The sequence below is a fragment of the Colletotrichum godetiae genome, assembly GCF_030913485.1.
Source record: "Colletotrichum godetiae strain CBS 193.32 chromosome Unknown BDP55scaffold_12, whole genome shotgun sequence".
Lineage (NCBI taxonomy): Eukaryota > Fungi > Ascomycota > Sordariomycetes > Glomerellales > Glomerellaceae > Colletotrichum > Colletotrichum godetiae.
In genome coordinates this window covers 445119-462942 of record NW_026851260.1, presented here as the reverse complement: position 1 = coordinate 462942, position 17824 = coordinate 445119, and the positions used below count along the sequence as shown (strand labels likewise).

The 17824-nt window shown below is 53.5% G+C and overlaps 6 protein-coding genes across 6 annotated transcripts; 3 read left to right on the top strand and 3 right to left on the bottom strand.

Moving 5' to 3' along the window:
• The first annotated feature begins 341 nt into the window (after positions 1-341).
• Positions 342-1941, top strand: BDP55DRAFT_62882 (ATP-binding cassette sub-family e member 1). The gene has a single exon (XM_060571946.1). It carries the CDS (start codon positions 449-451, stop codon positions 1868-1870), a length of 1422 nt encoding a protein of 473 aa, XP_060431959.1. The 5' UTR covers positions 342-448; the 3' UTR covers positions 1871-1941.
• A 1091-nt stretch (positions 1942-3032) lies between these two features.
• Positions 3033-5724, bottom strand: BDP55DRAFT_726638 (uncharacterized protein; the record flags this gene model as incomplete). Its single annotated transcript, XM_060579175.1, has 6 exons — positions 3033-3242; positions 3299-4063; positions 4124-4240; positions 4293-5337; positions 5386-5534; positions 5584-5724. 6 exons carry the CDS (start codon positions 5722-5724, stop codon positions 3033-3035), a joined length of 2427 nt encoding a protein of 808 aa, XP_060431958.1.
• Positions 5725-6361: 637 nt separating this feature from the next.
• On the top strand, positions 6362-8366 carry BDP55DRAFT_548245 (TRAPP trafficking subunit Trs65-domain-containing protein; the record flags this gene model as incomplete). Its single annotated transcript, XM_060568818.1, has 2 exons — positions 6362-6539; positions 6592-8366. The coding sequence occupies 2 exons, from the start codon at positions 6362-6364 to the stop codon at positions 8364-8366; spliced, it is 1953 nt and encodes a 650-aa protein (XP_060431957.1).
• Positions 8367-8621: 255 nt separating this feature from the next.
• On the bottom strand, positions 8622-11415 carry BDP55DRAFT_548108 (DNA replication regulator SLD3-domain-containing protein; the record flags this gene model as incomplete). Its single annotated transcript, XM_060568811.1, has 5 exons — positions 8622-9175; positions 9229-9752; positions 9800-10521; positions 10577-11317; positions 11380-11415. 5 exons carry the CDS (start codon positions 11413-11415, stop codon positions 8622-8624), a joined length of 2577 nt encoding a protein of 858 aa, XP_060431956.1.
• Positions 11416-11866: 451 nt separating this feature from the next.
• On the bottom strand, positions 11867-13403 carry BDP55DRAFT_713567 (uncharacterized protein). The gene is made up of 5 exons (XM_060578245.1): positions 13128-13403; positions 12912-13019; positions 12631-12668; positions 12482-12574; positions 11867-12431 (listed from the first exon to the last, which is right to left on the bottom strand). Exons 1-5 carry the CDS (start codon positions 13344-13346, stop codon positions 12248-12250), a joined length of 642 nt encoding a protein of 213 aa, XP_060431955.1. The 5' UTR covers positions 13347-13403; the 3' UTR covers positions 11867-12247.
• Positions 13404-13720: 317 nt separating this feature from the next.
• BDP55DRAFT_629861 (uncharacterized protein) lies at positions 13721-14170 on the top strand (the record flags this gene model as incomplete). The annotated part of the gene is made up of 1 exon (XM_060572078.1): positions 13721-14170. The coding sequence occupies one exon, from the start codon at positions 13721-13723 to the stop codon at positions 14168-14170; it is 450 nt and encodes a 149-aa protein (XP_060431954.1).
• Positions 14171-17824: the final 3654 nt, after the last annotated feature.

Below are 17824 nucleotides of genomic sequence, written 5' to 3'. Positions count from 1 at the left end.
TCACCCACCGCTACTCTGCCAACAGCTTCAAGCTTCATCGTCTTCCTATGCCCCGTCCTGGCAATGTTTTGGGTCTCGTTGGAACGAACGGTATCGGAAAGAGTACCGCCCTGAAGATTCTCAGTGGAAAGCTCAAGCCCAACCTGGGTCGCTACGACAACCCCCCCGACTGGGAGGACGTCATCAAGTACTTCCGTGGCTCCGAGCTTCAGAGTAAGCCATCCCTCATATAGGACAATTTGTTCTTCAGATACTAACTCACTACTCTCAAGACTACTTCACGAAGCTTCTTGAGGATGACCTCAAGGCCGTCGTCAAGCCTCAGTATGTCGACCAGATCCCTCGCGCTGTCAAGGGCCCCCAGAAGAGTGTCAAGGCCTTGATCGATGCTGTGAGCAGTTTGGGAAACAAGAAGGAGGTTTGCGATACTTTGGAGCTCAACCACATCATGGATCGTGAGATCAACCACCTGTCTGGTGGAGAGCTGCAACGTTTCGCTATTGGTACCGTCTGTGTCCGCAAGGCCGATGTCTACATGTTCGACGAGCCGTCTTCCTACCTCGATGTCAAGCAGAGACTGGCTGCCGCTCGTATCATTCGCTCTCTGCTCCGCGACGACGACTACGTCATCGTCGTCGAGCACGATTTGTCAGTCCTGGATTACCTCTCCGACTTCATCTGTGTCCTTTACGGCCGCCCCGCCGTCTACGGTGTTGTCACCCTGCCGCAGTCCGTCCGCGAAGGTATCAATATTTTCCTCGACGGTCACATCCCTACCGAGAACTTGCGTTTCCGCGACGAGTCCCTGACCTTCAAGCTCTCCGAGGGCGCTGATGAGTTCATGAACGACAAGTCTCGTGCCTTCAAGTACCCCAAAATGCAGAAGTCCATGGGTAACTTCAAGCTCAGCATCGAGTCTGGTGACTTCACCGACTCCGAGATCATTGTCATGATGGGAGAGAACGGAACCGGAAAGACCACCTTCTGCCGTCTCCTCGCTGGCGCTCTCAAGCCCGACACCAAGGCTGCCGTCCCCGAGATGAAGATCAGCATGAAGCCCCAGACCATCACCCCCAAGTTTGAGGGTACCGTTCGCCAGCTCTTCTTCAAGAAGATCAGAGCCTCCTTCCTGTCGCCCCAGTTCCAGACCGATGTCGTCAAGCCCCTGAAGCTCGATGATTTCATTGATCAGGAGGTCAAGAACTTGTCCGGTGGTGAACTTCAGCGTGTCGCCATTGTCCTCGCCCTCGGTATTCCCGCCGATATCTACCTCATCGACGAGCCCTCTGCCTACCTCGACTCCGAGCAGCGTATCATTGCCTCCCGCGTCATCAAGCGCTTCATCATGCACGCCAAGAAGACCGCCTTCATCGTCGAGCACGATTTCATCATGGCCACCTACCTCGCTGACCGCGTCATCGTCTTTGACGGAAAGCCCGGTATCGACGCTCATGCCAACAAGCCCGAGTCTCTCCTGACCGGCTGCAACACTTTCTTGAAGAACCTCGACGTCTCCTTCCGTCGCGACCCCACCAACTACCGCCCTCGTATCAACAAGGGCAACTCCCAGCTCGACCAGGAGCAGAAGGCCAACGGCAACTACGTAAGTTTTACACCTATATGCCACCTTAACCTCACCAGAGAGACTAATACGATTTGCAGTTCTTCCTGGACGACGGCGACAAGACGAGTTAAAGAGGGCATCTATAAAGATGTTTTCCCTCGTCACGATGCATTCGACTCAGGCGTTAAGGGCGTTCAAAAGGGGCATAAGCGGCAACCGGGGAGGCGCGCTTCCGGCGGTCAGGATCATGGTTTCGGTTTAGAGGAGGCGAGCGCGTCTGAGGACGACGCCGATGGCGACGGATAACAACGGCGACGGCAGTCTATCCCCCGTTGCCTGGTCCTATGGAGATAAAACACATTGGGTGTGTTTGACTGAGTCCCCTGGGTTTGGATGTGTGAAGGACGCTTTGCAGAGCCACAAGGTTTTTTTGTTGTTGGCTGCACATTCATTTGGGACACAGCCGGAACTCCATAGATTGAGGGGCAACGGACGAAGCAGGATGACTGCCGTCAGTCTCTGCCACGCTTTGTGGATAGAGACTTTCGTAGATATGGTTGAGCATGCCAAAAGGCACGTATCTTGAGCACAAACGTGAAGCAATACAAAAAAACAAGACCGTTGTTATTAAAGTAAAATCACTTGCGATATACCGCTCCACATCTGTCAGTGGCTTTGGTTTCGATTCGGGGTTGTCCTGCGGCTGTTGCCTCGGCATTGGTCTCGCTGCCCGCTCCAAGGGTTGTGAGGTTTAGTGTTGCGAGGTTCAGTGTTGTGATTGACTTGGTCGCTTAGGTCCCTTTGTATCGAAGTTTTCATGTCATCCTCGTAACACCGCGACTGTCTGTTGCCAGCTCGGCGTTCTTCTGGTGCCGTATTCTGCGAACCCAATTGAAGGATAGAAGCACCTGTACATGTGTAGCCCAACTTGGGATGATATCAAGCCGGTCACACTCACGAAATTGCCTGCCACGTTGCGAGATTTTGCCCACACAGCTCTAGACAAGCATCATATCCCGTCATCTAATCATAACACACTAGTAAATGTCCCCATGGAGCAGACAATCTGAAAGACAGTAGAGAATCAGGGCGAAAGCGACTTGGATCTTTTTCTTTTTTATTGTAATTGCTTCAACAATGACTACTTTGACAAGAATATACGCACCTACGGTGAGGATGAAACGAAGAAAGAAAAATACATACTAGCTAGAAGAATTCCTCTCTGGGAAAGTAACGAACCCAACGATGTATAACTCGATGATCCACAGGCCAATTGACCGTGAGGGTCAAAACCTGTGGACAGGCGCGTAGGAGGCCGGCCGCGATGCGGAAGGAACGATACCGATAGGTCTGTATGCGCTGCGGTCATCAGGCTCTCAGTGACGGCTGGTGATTCCGATACGTACTCGAAGGTCACTCTTCGCGGTCCGTCAAGGGTCCCGGAGCTTCGTAGGCCAAATGTCGGTCTCTAATCCTCCTCGATCTCACCCTCTTCAGATCCAGAGTGGACCGCCACGTCCTCCTTATCCTTCATCGCAACGTCCTTGACAGGCTCCTTTTCCTTGGTTTCCTTGACGTCCTTGGGGGCAGCGGGTGCCGGCGGCGGAGTCCTGTTCTTGTGACGTGTAGTATCACGTTGGGGGGTGCGCTCACGGGGTGTTTTCTCTCTTCTCACTCTCTGCAGCATTGTCAGCGACCTGGCTCAATGACCGTGAACTGGCTGATCCGTCGTACCTTTGAGTCCCTGGAATCCCGTCGGTCCTCCTCGTCCTCCTCGCGACGGCGGCGGGATCCAGACGGGCGCTCATCCCCATAAGGGAGCTCGTCATAAGATCCTATGCGGCGCCGGTACAGCCTCTCCCGCTCTTCCTCTCTATCCCTTCTCTCGCGATCATAGTGACTGTCATCGTCGCGGCGAGAGCGATGACGGTCGTAATCACGGTCGCGATCGCGCTCGCGGTCTCTGTCCCTTTCGCGTTCCCGCTCGCGACGCGGGGGAGGAGACAAACGGCGTTCACGTTCGGTCGAGAGCAGACTCTCCGCCATGGTTGACTTGCGGTGGTTGCGCTCACGCTCAGCAATAGCTTTTCGCCTGTCCGCCTCGTAGGCGTCTACCTCCGGGCTACGGCTTCGCCTGGTAGCACGGCCACTGCTGCGATGAGATCGCTCACCTCTGGATCTGGGTCTCTCACGGTACATGTCGCGTTCGCTGGAATCGCGGCCACGTCTGCGGCGGCGATCGCGGTCGGCCTCTTCTTCTTTCTCGCGGAGTCTCCTCGCGTATCGGTCGAAGGTAGCGACGCGAGCGTCTTCCGATGTGACAGCCTGGAACGCGGGCGTATCCGCAAGGCGAACCTTGACCTTCTCGTACGTGTCATCCAGCGTAATAGGGGGATCCATACGTTTCATGTAGGCCCGGAGATCATCAGCCGCCCTTCGCTGTTGGCGTTCAGACTGTCTCTCATCGTCGGATCTCTTCAGAGATCTCTTTTCCTTGGCCTGTTGCGCACACGTCAGCTTTCGCCAAAATCTCAAGTTTCATTTCCATCTTTGACTTACACGTTCGAAAAGAACCATCAAGATATCACGGTCAATGTTAGCAGTTCGTCGACTCTTCTTCATAACGGCATGGAATTCTTCGAACGTGGTCTGGGGAGTGATATCAAATCGCTCGTCCTATATAATATTAGCACACCAGAACAGCAATACGAGATCATGGTCAACTTACGTCAATGACATCGTACACATCGTTCCTGGCGCCACGCATGGATTTCTCCTCTTCTTCGACGAGGTCCCAGAAAAGTTCCTGGGGAGCTGAGCCACCTTGGCCAAGAATAGCCTTGTAACGTTCGTCGTCCTCGATGAGGGAGTAGATTTGGCGCCACTTCGTGCTGGCATTAATCTTGCCATCTTTCCTGAGCTCAGTGAGGAGGGAGATGAAGCCATCACGAGCCTTACGCTCCTTGCGGAACTTTTTGTTCTTCTGCTCCTGTTTGGAGTCGTTGAAAGCGCGCTCCAAAGCCTTCATATGATTTTGAAACGCAATCAGAATGTCAAATTTGCTCAGGGTCTTGTACTTCTCATCATTTTGGAAGGGCGTCGTGGATGAAATGAGGCTGTGCGCATCGGACCAGCGCGTGTAGGGCTCCAGGTTGAGCTTCGGGAGGAGGTCAATGAGCCCATCCATGGCCGTCTTGCGCATACTGGCTTGGTTCTCCATGTGGTTCTTCTTGAGATCCACTCTGTACTCCTCAAAGAGTTGACGACGCTCGGCCTCGTTATCGGTGGACCTAAAGATGGTCTCGCCCTCGATCATGGGGCGCGCAGTCTTCCATCGGGTGTAGTGCTTGATCTCCGGATGGCGCTTAAGCATAGTCTCGAAGTCAGTACGCAACTTGGTCAGTCTCTCCTTTGCGCGCTCTTTGTCTTGGACAATCATGTCATGGCAGTACTTCTCAAAAGCTGCTTTTCGATCCTTGGGGTCCTTGATAGCCCTGTACTGAGGGTCCTTTGCGATGGTTCGCAGGGTCTGCTCCCAGGTCCAGTCCGTCTGAACGCCGCTGCGTTTGAGGAGCTTAGTGAAGGCGGCCTCTGCTTCTTCCTGCGTGGCGAATTCGGGCTCGTTACTGGCGGGCACGAAGGCCTTGGCCGTCGCGTCGTTGCCGAATGTCAGCTGGCGCGACTCGTGGAAGGTATCGCGGTGGTCGCGGTAGGAATCGTAACGGTCATTGTTGTACCTGTCGGAAGGCGCTCCTCGATCGTATGGCGCAGCCCTATTGCTGTTAGTTGACGAATGGCACTGGATCGAGATGTCCACGTACGCAGGCGTACTCGGGCCGCTGTTGGCACCCAGAGCTTTCTTGTAGGCCTCGGGCATCTCCCAGGAGCTCGACTTCGTCTCGGTATTATACCAGTACTTGCGACCGCCCTCCGCAGTGTACTCCTTCCATGGCTGGTTCGCAAGGGCTCTCTGTGACCAATTAGCAGCTAACCTTACTCGTCCAAGGGAGCTCACGTACTTCGGCCCCAGTCATCATATCCTCGGGCTTGGTCCATTGCGTAACCTTGGTTGCCGCATTGTAGTAGTAGGCTCGGCCGTCTGGCGTGCGATGCTCCTGCCACGCCGGAGGCTGGCCATATGGGCTGCCGGATCCGTTCATAGTGATGGCGCCTATCGATTGGGGAATTTTGTAGATGGCAAAGTGTACTCGAGGACTTTTCAAGTCGACTGTAAGCAAAGCGGCTATGCGTAGACGCTTTGTAGGGCGTGTCAACGTGGAGAATCGAACAGGTCGTCGCGCGGAGGGGAACGCGAAGAGATGCTTCGAATATTTGCGACGGACGGAATGAGCAATTTGGCGCTTAGTGCACGGACCGGGGTAGCTCGGTGGTACCGGTTCCATTCTAACCTTACGGCAACTTTCAACCTTAAGTAAGCACGCAAGCCAGCTGGCAGCCAGGGGAAAGCTTCCACACTGTGTTAGAGACACTCAACCTCTCACTGTCCTACGTGCGACTCAACTCATTGGACCTCTCACCGAACCTCTCTCATACCGCAGGTACTAACTCGGACTCTGAACGCTTTCTTGCGATTATCTCTTCTCTCGTCACCGAACCCAACTTCAGGTTCAAGATCCATCTCCGGGAGAAACGTCGTAAGCTCGCTCAGCGTTTGGTATAAGTTCCCTTGATTTGGCAAACAGAAGGACACCGTTGTGAAACTGTCCATCCAACCTATCTATACACATGGATGGTTGAGATGAGCTCTCACATTTGATACCACAAACATAGCCCAGCATGGCTATAGACGATCAAATCCGGGAGCCCGCCGCGGTGTCCGAGTTCATTGAGAATGCATTTCTTACATACTTCATCCCCGAAGCAACAAATCTGGACCTTGAGAAAGCGTTTCAAGGCGTTGACGACACTAAAGCGCTCTTTGATTCCATCAAGCGGAGGGATACACTGTTCTTTGGTATTCCTTCTACCTTTGCATATCCATGTTTCGATAATCTAACAATCAATAGATGAGACGGTTGACGTGCTACTCGTCCTGAGAGCCCCTCTCATGGACGAAAAGGCGCTACGCTCCCATTTCAGTCGCTTGGTCGTCTCAGTAGAAGCCCAAATCGTCAACAGCCACGCCTCGGATCGGGAAAAGCCCTCGACGGACATCATCTTCCAGGGAACCGTCGAGGACACCTCGGACCCGTTCATCGTTGTCGACGAACCCGAAGACGAAGACTCCGCCTCAGACTCCAACGAAAAGGACGAGAACGCCGTCGCCCCTATAGACAGGCGAAAGAAGGAGCCACACATCTACGCCGTCTGGAAGCTCCCCGTCTTCCTCGCGCGGCCACGCATCCGCCTGCAAGGCCCTTTTGCAACCTTCACGGCCTCCGCCGGCCTCAGACCAGCCTCCGCGGCGGGTTCCGGTTCAGCCACCCCTCTCTCCCCCAACTTCCGCATGAACGGCGGCGCCGGCTACCTCCAGTCCGGCATGCCCTCGGGCCTAAACCTCCTCGAACCCTTCACCAGTGACCCGGGCCTCGGCGGCGTAGTCCCGCGTCTCTCTGCCCTCCGCGTCTCCCGCGTCGCCCCCGTGACCCAAGCCAAAGACACGTCTCGGCCTCTCCGCTGCCTCTCCCAGCTCCGGACGCGTATTTTCCCCGCCGTGCACACCCGCGTCCGCTTCTCCCGCCCAAACACCATGCCCACCTCGCCGGCCCTCATCGCTCTCCTGGAGGTGGACTTCACCCCGTACTTCGACTGCCCCATCGACCTCACCAGCATAGCCCTCTCCGTGGCCGACGGCGGCGTCGTAGACGATCTCAGCTCCCCGGCGGGCCTCACACTGCCCATGACATGCGTCTCTCACGACCACGTCACGTTCCTCTACCGCCTGTCGCCGCAACAGCTCGACCTCCCCTCCAAGAACCCCAACCGCGATCTGGACATTCACATCGAAGCCATCGTACAGAAAAACCCCGGTATCTGCTGCCCGCGCCTCAGCATGACATGGACCACCACCCTCGACTTCACCCTCCCCGTCAACCCGGGCTTCAACGCAGCAATGCAACCAATGCAACCCATCCAGCGCTCCCACCGCCCCTCCCAGCTCTCCATCTCCGGCATCGAGGCAGCCCAATCTCTCGTCGCCCCGGCAGTCATGCGCCCAGATTCCCTCCCCGCGCTGGAGGCCGCCACCCGCACCGTCGAGGCGCCCCTCCCGGAACTGGGCATCACCATGACCTTCTGCGGCCCCACGGAGCCCATCTACGCGGGCGAGGAGTTCTCCTGGACAGTCTACGTCGTGAACCGCAGCGTCGAAAAGGTCAACCCCGCCGTGACGCCACGCAAGCTCGCCCTCGTGGCTCTCTCGAAACGTCGACGCAACGAGGTCCGGCTCATGCGCCCTCCCTCGACGAGCGGGAAAGGCAAGACGGCTGCGGACTCAAAAGAGCTCGCGGATGCGGTGCTGGACGAGAATGTTCTGCACGCTATGCAGCATAACTCGGTGGTTGATGCTACCGAGGTTGTTTGCCTCACTGCCGACACGAGAGTTGGACCGCTTGTGCCCGGGGCGTGTCACGTTGTGGAACTCAAATTCCTGCCCCTGAAAGAGGGTCTCGTCAATATCGAGGCCGTGAGAGTAATTGATTTGAGTTCGCAAGAGCACGTGGACGTCAGGGAACTTCCCATCATGTTTGTAGAAAAGCGACCAGTGGCAGAGGTAGTGGCAGCGGCAGCGGCAGCGGCAGCGGCAGCGGTAGCAACAGAGGAGCAAAAGACGGACGAGTGAGTGCAACGAGTGTTTGGGTGTTGATAAACAGCCCTACGCTCTCTAACCTCTAGTAAATTCCCACCAAAAGACGTTCAAGAACGACGCAGTCCCAGGTGTAAACCCCTTGGCTCCAAAGATGCTATGCTATGCCATATTCATCAAGTGTATTCCACGTGTCCCATTCCATGACCCCAAACAGTTCAAACCCTTGGGTATCCATTCGTATGCTTGAAAGTCCATACACGCCATATCAATGCAGCGCACAAAATATCATTAAAAGTCGTCAAAGTCGTCATCCCACCCAAGTCGTGTGTAAATCGACTTTGGTTTTTCCTCTTCTGGCGGTGGGGGCAGCGCAAGTGATGATCTGCGCATCGGAGTAACCGCCACCTCGTCTCCCAACACGTCCACCGTCCGTTGTTTGCATGGCGTCGCCGGCAGGCCAATGTCTGGTGATGGTGACCGCATAGGCTCAGGTCTCGTCCTGATCACGCTTCCTGGTACGCTCAAATACTGGGTTCTCGCAGGCTTCCTTGCCATCAAGGGCGATGAAGGCGGGATCCCGGCCTCGTGCCCTCCACGCTTGATAGGCGTCGCCTGTATAGCAGATGATGGAGTGCTACCCATAACATCAATATGGCCCCTCCGTGGTCCCGTAGAGGGGACTCTCGATGCGCTTGATGGCGGGATACTCGACATCGGAATGAACAAATTACTTGTGCCCTGTGACTCTGCGCTCAGGGCATCACGGAAGCGATGTGTGGCAGGCGTGACCTTTACTTGTACCGATTCAAATAATGGATGTCGGGTTGGCGGTTTCTTGGATTCTGTACGGATTAGCACAACGCCAACCAAATTGAGGAGCGAAGACATGACTTACTCTTAATCGACGAAAGACCCCCGGAAACCCGCTTCGCCGCATCCTCAACGATGGCCTTGCCCGCCAGGTCACGATTAGGTTTCCGAATGGCCGTGATGGCATCCTTCAACTCGGCTTCCACCAGCGCCTTCTTCTGTGCCTTGACGTCTTGGACCTTGACGTCGTCCAAGGCCGTCATACTTTGACTCCTGGAGAGTAGACCCGTCCGGTCCATGGGCGATTTGCGATCGAGCTCGCTGTTCTCACGCTTGAAGCCAGAAATATTGGCCGAAGTTGCAGATCTCAATAACGCAATGGCGTTACTGGGGCCTCTAGAAATACTGCGCCGCGACTGCTCCTTGAAAAGAGCTTTTTCTATGTTGTTCTTCGATGAAGGCTTTGAAGGACGCTTCGCAGCAGCTCCTGGCTTCGTGTTGATTTTGCTCAAAGACGGCTTCGCCTTGGGTTTTGGCGGAGCAATGATGACGGGTCCGCCGAGTTTACGGCTGATGGAGTCGCAGATCTCAGGCAACCGAGCGGCGAAGCTGGAATTGTTAGCTGAGGAGAACCGCTACGATGAGTGCAAACTTACAAAGGCATAATAATGTCAGTACAGAAGTCCTTTAGGGGGTCCGCAGACGCCCTCAGGGCTGGATCTCCGCCGTTTGCCGCCGTGATTTGAGAGCCCTCAAGCAGCCTCAACTCATCAGAAGCAGTGGACTGCCAGATGGTGAGCCGATCGGCATGGACGTCCACCAAGACGGGGAAGTTGTGTCTGCTGCGCTTCTTCGCTTGAGCTTCTGCTGCCTTCTCCCCATCACCCTCACCCGAATGACCAGGCAGCTGGCTTATCCCCTCGGCCTCGGCTGTACGCAGAGGCTCCAGGGCCAGGATTTCCAAAATCAAAATCATCTGCAACTGCGTTTCGCGGGTTCTCAAGAGGGAAACATGAGACTTGATCTGTGCCGGTGTGACGGTCATATCCTCATCACTGAATTCCGGCTTGTTCGAGTTCCACCAGGCACGCACATGCTCGTCTTCGCCAGAGTACATGCCATCCTTGCCCATCTTCATTTTCTTGATCTTCCTTCGCTTCGACTTACTGCCTTCATCGGAACTATCAATGTGTGTCTTCATTTTCGAAATTAGATCGGGTATTGCTTCGCGGTACTTTTTGTCGATTTGAACCGTTGTCATGACAAGACTCTTGAGAAACTCTATGAGGTCATTCATATCCATCGTGCCGTCACAGTCGAGATAAAAAGCGGCACGGGCTCGAGATAGCGGCCCCTTGGCAAAATACGCGAGAGATCCCTATATCTTCGTGTCAGCTAAAACTCTTTCTCGCAAGACGAGATAATGAACCAACCATTGACTTGTAAAGTGCCTCGGTATACTGCGTCCTGATGGTATCCATGATGTCGCCAGCAGTCTGCTGAGTAGTAGGCTCGGGAACGGGCTGTGGTGTCGGTTCAACTGCGTCTAGATGTGTTTCAATCCACTCAGTCGGCTCAGGCTTCAGCTCGACCGTCTGAACCAACCCGCTCGGCGTTTGCGGTCGTGAAGCGTCATCGTCAGACCTCGTCCGTTTCTCTGCCCTCTCGTCAAATGTCGACACGGATTGCGAGCGGCCCCTCTTTCTCACAATAGACTGCTGCAGCGCCTCGATCGCCAGCCTCTTCTCCTTGTGTCCTCTGTGCAAGGCCGGCGTCGTCAATGGCATAGCCTGCCCTTGCTGAGATTCTCTCGATTCCTCTGCAAGCCGCATGCGCGCTACATGCTTGCCGACCACTGTAGCCTTCTCAGACAAGGCAAGCAAATCCACCCACGAGCCAAGCTTGCAGACTGTGTAGAGATTCGTTCCAGTTGTAGCGCGTTCGAGCGCATAGACCGACTTGGAGGCTTCGTTGCGCGCAAGGAGCAGGCTCGGCCTCTCGGCGACTCGGTCTTCGAGGTCGAGGATCTTGACTAGGGACTCGTAAAGGCGACTAGAGGAAAGATCGCCGTGGGGTGAAAAGAGGTCGAGGCTGGACAGCGGAAGGTCTTCTCGGGGGAGCAGCATAAGCGGCTGCAGCGTGCATGGCTTCGTGACAGTGCTGGTAGGATGCACCTATACAACGCGTCAGCCATTGACGGACACCGCGGTGATGCCTAGACAAGTCGGAAACCTACCTTGAGAACAATGGCAGCCTTGAGCAAGTCTTCCATAGCATGCGAAACACTGCGCTTCCTCTGCGCCGTCGCGGGCGGCGGCAGCTCATGTTTGGAGTTCAGAGATCCATCGGAACTGGGCGTCAAAATTCCCGATCGTTGACGCGACGCGTCTGAGGGCGGGAACGGTCTGTAGGAAGACATAGATTCATAGGGAGAGGAGGTGGTGAATCGAACTTGAGAATACACACTGATCCTTAGGAAAACATAGAGTTCGAGTCCAATGCCAATCCCACGTACAAACAACGATTGGAGGGGTGAGTAAAATTGCGGGCGACACTTTAAGTTACATGGGTCGAGCGACGGAGCGCGACAAAGTGATTTGGAGCTCGGTACGATCGAATGGCGTCACGCGTCAGTGATTTAGCGCACCGTCCAGCGTGTTGTGGTGGCCCAGGCGCCCGGGCCCGGGGCACTTCGGGGTCCCACAATTATCTTCAATCTTCAACGTCCCGTCTATCAAGCTCCGGCGCCCTTGGCAAGCTCCGAGTCCATCTCACGGATATGGGGCACTTCTTGTGAGTATCAGTCAAGTTATTGCATACCTATGTACCAAGTAGTTCTCATATTAAATCAATTTGTTCCATAAGTTGGAACTGCAATGCGCCTCATGTAAATAATTTCGTACAACTTTTTGCTGTTTGCGTAGCTCGAGAGAAGGGGCCATACACTTCTACAACTCAACGATTCCTCATTTACCTCCTACCAAAGTTTTTCGGTCATTCTTCTCCAATTCATTGGTCCCAAGCAATCTCTACCACTCTCATAATTCCGGGTTTAGTCATAGAAAAGTATTATATGCGCAACAGCTACCACTCCAAACCGCCGTCTAGATGTAGAAATTGGCATTTCCTTCTCTTAGTTTCGGTCTACTTCGAGCCGACTCATTCTTGACAAAGCTCTGAGACTGCCTGCCTATTATCCACTCCTTATTATATGCGAAAAATTTGTCATCCTGTGCAGGAGCAAGTTTGTTCCATGTGTTCCAGAAGATAGTAGATTGATAAAGAGGCCTAGCGACAGAGTCAAGCCACTTTGGCCTCAATTAATTGGCCTCACTCACTCAAAATGAGTCCACAGATATATGTTGCATGTATTACCAGACATGGTAATGACATGGGAAGATCCCGAGGCCGCAATATCTCTCCTGGGGACGCTGAATCATAGAGGCGTGTTTGTCATATTTCGTCGCCTTGGTTGTATTGAGCATACCTTCGTTCTGAGCGACATGATCCTTCGATATAATGAATCTATGAATAACTATTAAGTGATATCACATTTCGGTGAAAGTTACTTCTAGTAGACAGCCGCTAGTGTCTATCGCTCTGGCAGATACTGATCGCCAGTGAGGTATCAACTGACGCGCCGGCAATTTGGACACGAGTTGATCTAGAGACGGGAAACACCTGGCGCATACTAGTCACAAGCAATATCCCTAGAGGTGGTCTAGTAACTGCTGCCTGAGACTCTAAGCCAGGCTAATTTGGCCTCACTTGGCACTGCCATAGATTGGCCTCACCGAGATTGGCCTCATTCGAGTCATCAGAGTTTGGCCTCACCAGCGCCGCCGCCTTCGACCATATCCACAACCTCTCATCCATCTATAAAAAGACCCATACGTTCAATTTCTCCAACCATCTTTTTTTTTTCCTTTTCTTCTTCAGCTCTCTTAGCCCAAGGCTATGATCAAGTGTAGTATCTGTTCTTACCAGTCTAACCAACTGGGCAAGCATCCCCACGGGGATCGCGAACCTGTCTTCAACGGTTAACACAAATTTTTTTCCAAAATCGGGCAGACGAGCCTCTGTGTTCCTCTCACTCTCCTGAGGCTTGCGGCGTTGCTCGCTCTCCTTGTCGTGGCGCTTACGTTTCGGCGTGGCTCCGCGAAAAAAGGAGGTATGGGTCTCATCGGGGGAGAGAGCACACATGTCGTTTTCCCACTGTGTCCCTGGTATTACACTGCCTCCAGGCGACGCGAAAGGAAGACCAATTTTTTATTGCTTTCTCTTAGTTTCACTTCCTCATTGCGGAAATCCCTGGCTTGCCCAGGGCCGCGAAGAGGATGTTAATGCACGATATCAAAACCGCTATCTTAAGACCGCTGCCTTATGGTCAGCTGCCAGCATGAACTAGTCGATCATATCACCTGGTAGTAAGAGCGAATCATAATGATAACTCTGTGTAAGCCGATAGCGGCCTTCAGCTTGCTCCTAACATCCAATCCTGAAAAGCTACATCTACGGAAGGTTTCAGCTTTCCATCGTCTAAGTCAATCCATCCAAGCATTCCTGAGTTGAACTCAATGAATGAGTACTGCTACAATAATTCATCCCTTCCTCGGCCGAGTCTCGCTGATACAGCTTTATCTCCGCATCTCAATATCCCAATAGACACTTACAGTGCTGTTACTTTTCACACAAAGTCCACCTTCAAACAAAAGTCCACCTCCAAGCAACTTACACCTCGGATCTCATCCTCCGAGTTCCCGCTGATCCAGCCAAGCAAGGAAGGCGCCAATAGAAGGAGAAGCTTGCCGAATGAACCGCTCAAGCGCCGAAACGCCCGACTCCCCGGCCCTCCTCCGGCTCTGTTACAAGCTCACTCTTCCTCGGTATCGAAACAAACGAGGCACGTCTACGGCCGGAACATCCACCTCTTCCAAGCTTCGGCGTTTGATTCACAGGAAACGGGGCGGCTTCTTGGACCATCCCTATGTTCAAGTACTGAAACGAAGGCAGAAAGAGGTGGATAACAGGTAAACATCCTACTCGCACCGCCTCCCACCGGGGACGGGGTCGCTCAGTGACTAGGCTTCTCGAGAGTTGTCTCACAGGGGAGGGGGAAAAACCTCAAGACTGAACCGTGTGTAAAGAGAGAGCTCGGTTCTCTTTGTGCGCCCAGAATGCGGAGCGCCAAGAATAGGCAAAGAGACTGCCAAAACACCCGCTCAGACTTTGACACATGCACCAGCGAGAAATCACGAAGAGGAGCCCACTTTCGGCCGACACCTCGCTCCTGCTCCATAGAACGTTCGTCTCCCGGGACCCGTTGCCCGGCGACTTTGCCCCGTATGAAGGCGGGAAGGGGTTGAGAGCATGTGGCCATGATGGTTTCTTCTGCCCTCGGGACTAACATGGCAATGCCAGTCCCTTTCATGTGTGTTTCCTTTCCCCCATTTTTAGATATCAGGGGAATCGCCGTCATCTCTCAACCTAGCTTGAAGCTGAAGAGGATTACTCCTCAATGTCGATGAACAACATCCAATACCCCATACACGCCCAGCCCATGGTTGCTCGTTTTCGCGAAGCTCAGTGAGGATGTTTTCTCAGACAGAATCAAGAAACGGCAAAGCCCTCGCAGGCATGCCACGAGTTTTACCGGGAATTAAAACACGTCTCTCTCTCAACTCTTTAACAGCGCACGTACACAATACGCAAGCGCGCGGACTGCTGGGAAGGGAATCTTGCAGGAAGGGGAGAAAAAAAGATCAGCCCAATTTCTCTCAGTCAAACACACGGTAGGGAAGTTCTTTACTATTCTCGTCGTGTACGCTCTCAGAAAAACTCAACTCAACTACCCGCTCCCGTTCCCCATACCCTCCTCCTCCAAGTCATTACAGACCTGGGGAATGCCCTGTGTGTTTGCATATCCTAAGCCACACACACACACACCATGAAATGACGGGCTTCATTGCGTTGTGAAGCAACGTTGGTTGGGTATCTAGGTGGGGGTGGCTCTACGAAACGTCCCAAAAGGCGAAGTCCCCGACAATTATAGGTTTGGACTTCAAACGAAACTCAGTCAGCTCTTTTTCTTTCCTTCTCTTTCCTGTCAGCAAAGATCCCACGATGCTAGCATAACCTTAAACCACACAGGCGTGGGAGAGTCTATCTGGTTTCAACCTGGGAAAGAGAGATTAACCCTCAGCTGAACAATTTTGACAAGCAACCCGACGCCGGGGCGATACACAAACAGCTCCCCCCCCCCCCCGATTTCCGGCAACATCACTACCCGGATGGGGGTGGCAGAAAGAGCAAGTTCGATAGACAGCTGACGGGACCCGACGTCACATCACTCATCGTCCTTCCTTTCCGAGATTCTACCACAAAAGCCCCAGCGATCAATGTTCTGCTGTCATCTACGCAAGGACATTTCTTCGCCCATCCCAGATTCTCTGCTGCGGTCGTTGGGACGATTGTCAGTACACTGGCGTGTGCGGCTGTGTGCCGCAGGATATGAAACAACTCCCAAGGACCAGACCTCACGTCGAGACCTTCGTTTCGAACCGCTAGGTAACAATTTTCTTTGGCCTTCTCTGTGCGGGTACAGCCTACAAGCTTTTGTTCCCTTTTCATCCCTTTTTGATCATTCGTGGAGTCTGTCCGAAGTCAGACTGACACAAAAGTGTCCTGGATCCAGGATTATCCGGGCTGGTAGGCGCCGCAGAGGGAGCAGTGCAATAAAGGTCCGCGCAAAGAGGACTCTTTTTTCAGATGACAATGGATTGTCTGAGGGGCGGAGTCTTAGCATCCGTCATGCAGCCTTAAGCCTCTGCTCTATTACACAGGTTGCTGTTTTGGATGAAGGTAAAATCGAGCCAAAGTTCTCCCGAGGGACGTCTAAATACCAGCGACGGACAAGCATGAAGCATGGAGAAACAACGATGCCGTGTGCTCTCCCCGTTTGATGCTCGGACTATAGAAATATTTCCTTATGGTTTCTTCTGGTCGATCATTGCGGGCGTCGTTGGGAGAGTGATATGGATCTCATTATACCCTCCGTGCATCGGACCAACGTACTCCGAATAAAAATTTTCAGTCTTGACAGAAAGTCAAAGACAGGAGCTGAAGGTCCTGAATGTGGTGGCTAGTCTGGTAGGGATAGTAGGTAGTCTAAGTTAATCTTGTTTTCTACCGGCATCAACTGGCCTTGTAGCGGAATGGCCTGTTCATTTCTGATCACCGGTGGGACTCAGAGATGATGCTGCCTCGACTCTGATCCGCGGTTGACAGCGATTCAGGGCTGTAGAAGATTTCGCGGAGATCCGCGATGCCATCTTCTAGTTGCCGTGCCAAGGAAGGCTACAAGCGTCGTCTGGGATCTTTGAGCAAGCTGTTGGATCCTCGAGGATAATCCTGCTTGAAGAGTTACTTCACAGCCTCATCTGAAGACTTGGCTAAAAGTCTGCTAAAGAGCCACCTGTGTTTTCAGATCGAACTTTGGGTGCTGTCGGCGCTGAGTTACTTCGATGATCAAGCGCAAGCGATGAGAAACCACATGTAAGAACGCGGCATACACGGATGTGACAGAATCTTGAATTCTTCCCTCTGTGAGCTCTCGGCCGGACTCTCAACGACCCGAACGACACATTCTATTAGAGCATCATCTGCAGCCGAGAAATTAACAGCGAAAGCGAGGTACATTGCTGTCTCTGCTGTGTCGAGCTGCATACACTCAAGATCATCGAGAGCATGCGCCAGCATACTCCTTGGGGGCAAGCACACCAGGCTGCTTGACAGCGTGGCACCCGGAGACATACGGATGAAGAACCAGCGAATAGAACTCTTCAGCCCTTGTGTGCGGGCAGTCAGATGAGAACAATCTTACCGCCATGTTCGTTTGTGCTTAGTATAACGCACACTGGCTACTACAGTCTGCAGGATCCATAGCCTTTCATTCGCATCGTCATTCATCAGCAAAGAGGACAGGCTTGATCAGCAATCGCGGTGATCATCTCTTCCCGAGTCAGCGACGGGGGTAAGACGATTCACCCGTACCAGAGTACTACTCCCATACGGTTTGCCGAGTCAGGCAAATCTTGAGCCCCAATGCCTCCTGCAGAAGTTCGACTGAGACATTACATCTCACATGTAGAACCCGCCCACGTTAGATCGACCGCCTCCCCGAGGCGCCTGCTCCTCAGCCCGCCGGGCACGGGGTACTATCAGATCCAGATCACAAGAGAGACATGGCTGGCACCTTTTTTTTGTGAGACAAGCTGCAATCAGGTCTCTCACCGGCGGTGAAGGACGTTGCAGGGCGGCAAGCATTGACCCGTCGGTCGCTGTGCGCGTACTAGCTGGCTTCCGGCCGTTGTAGGATGATGAAGCACCGAGACCAAAATAGTATGTGCCGTTCAATTATGTAAGGTGAATAGCTTAGCTTTTGACCGCTTGAGCAAATTCCATCGTGCGGTGACTTCCTAATGGCAACTGGCAGGCGTGCTGTCACCCTTTGGAAGCGTCGTGGTTTGAAGGCTAGAAGAGTGCAGTCGTTCAGTTAAAGGCACGTGGACAAGATCGGAAACGCCGGATCTGCCGCCACGCCGGCGATGGCCTCGGGAGAGTGATCGCCAAACCACGCGGACGGCCCGTGATAATCGACTCAAGAGAGGAATTCACAGAGA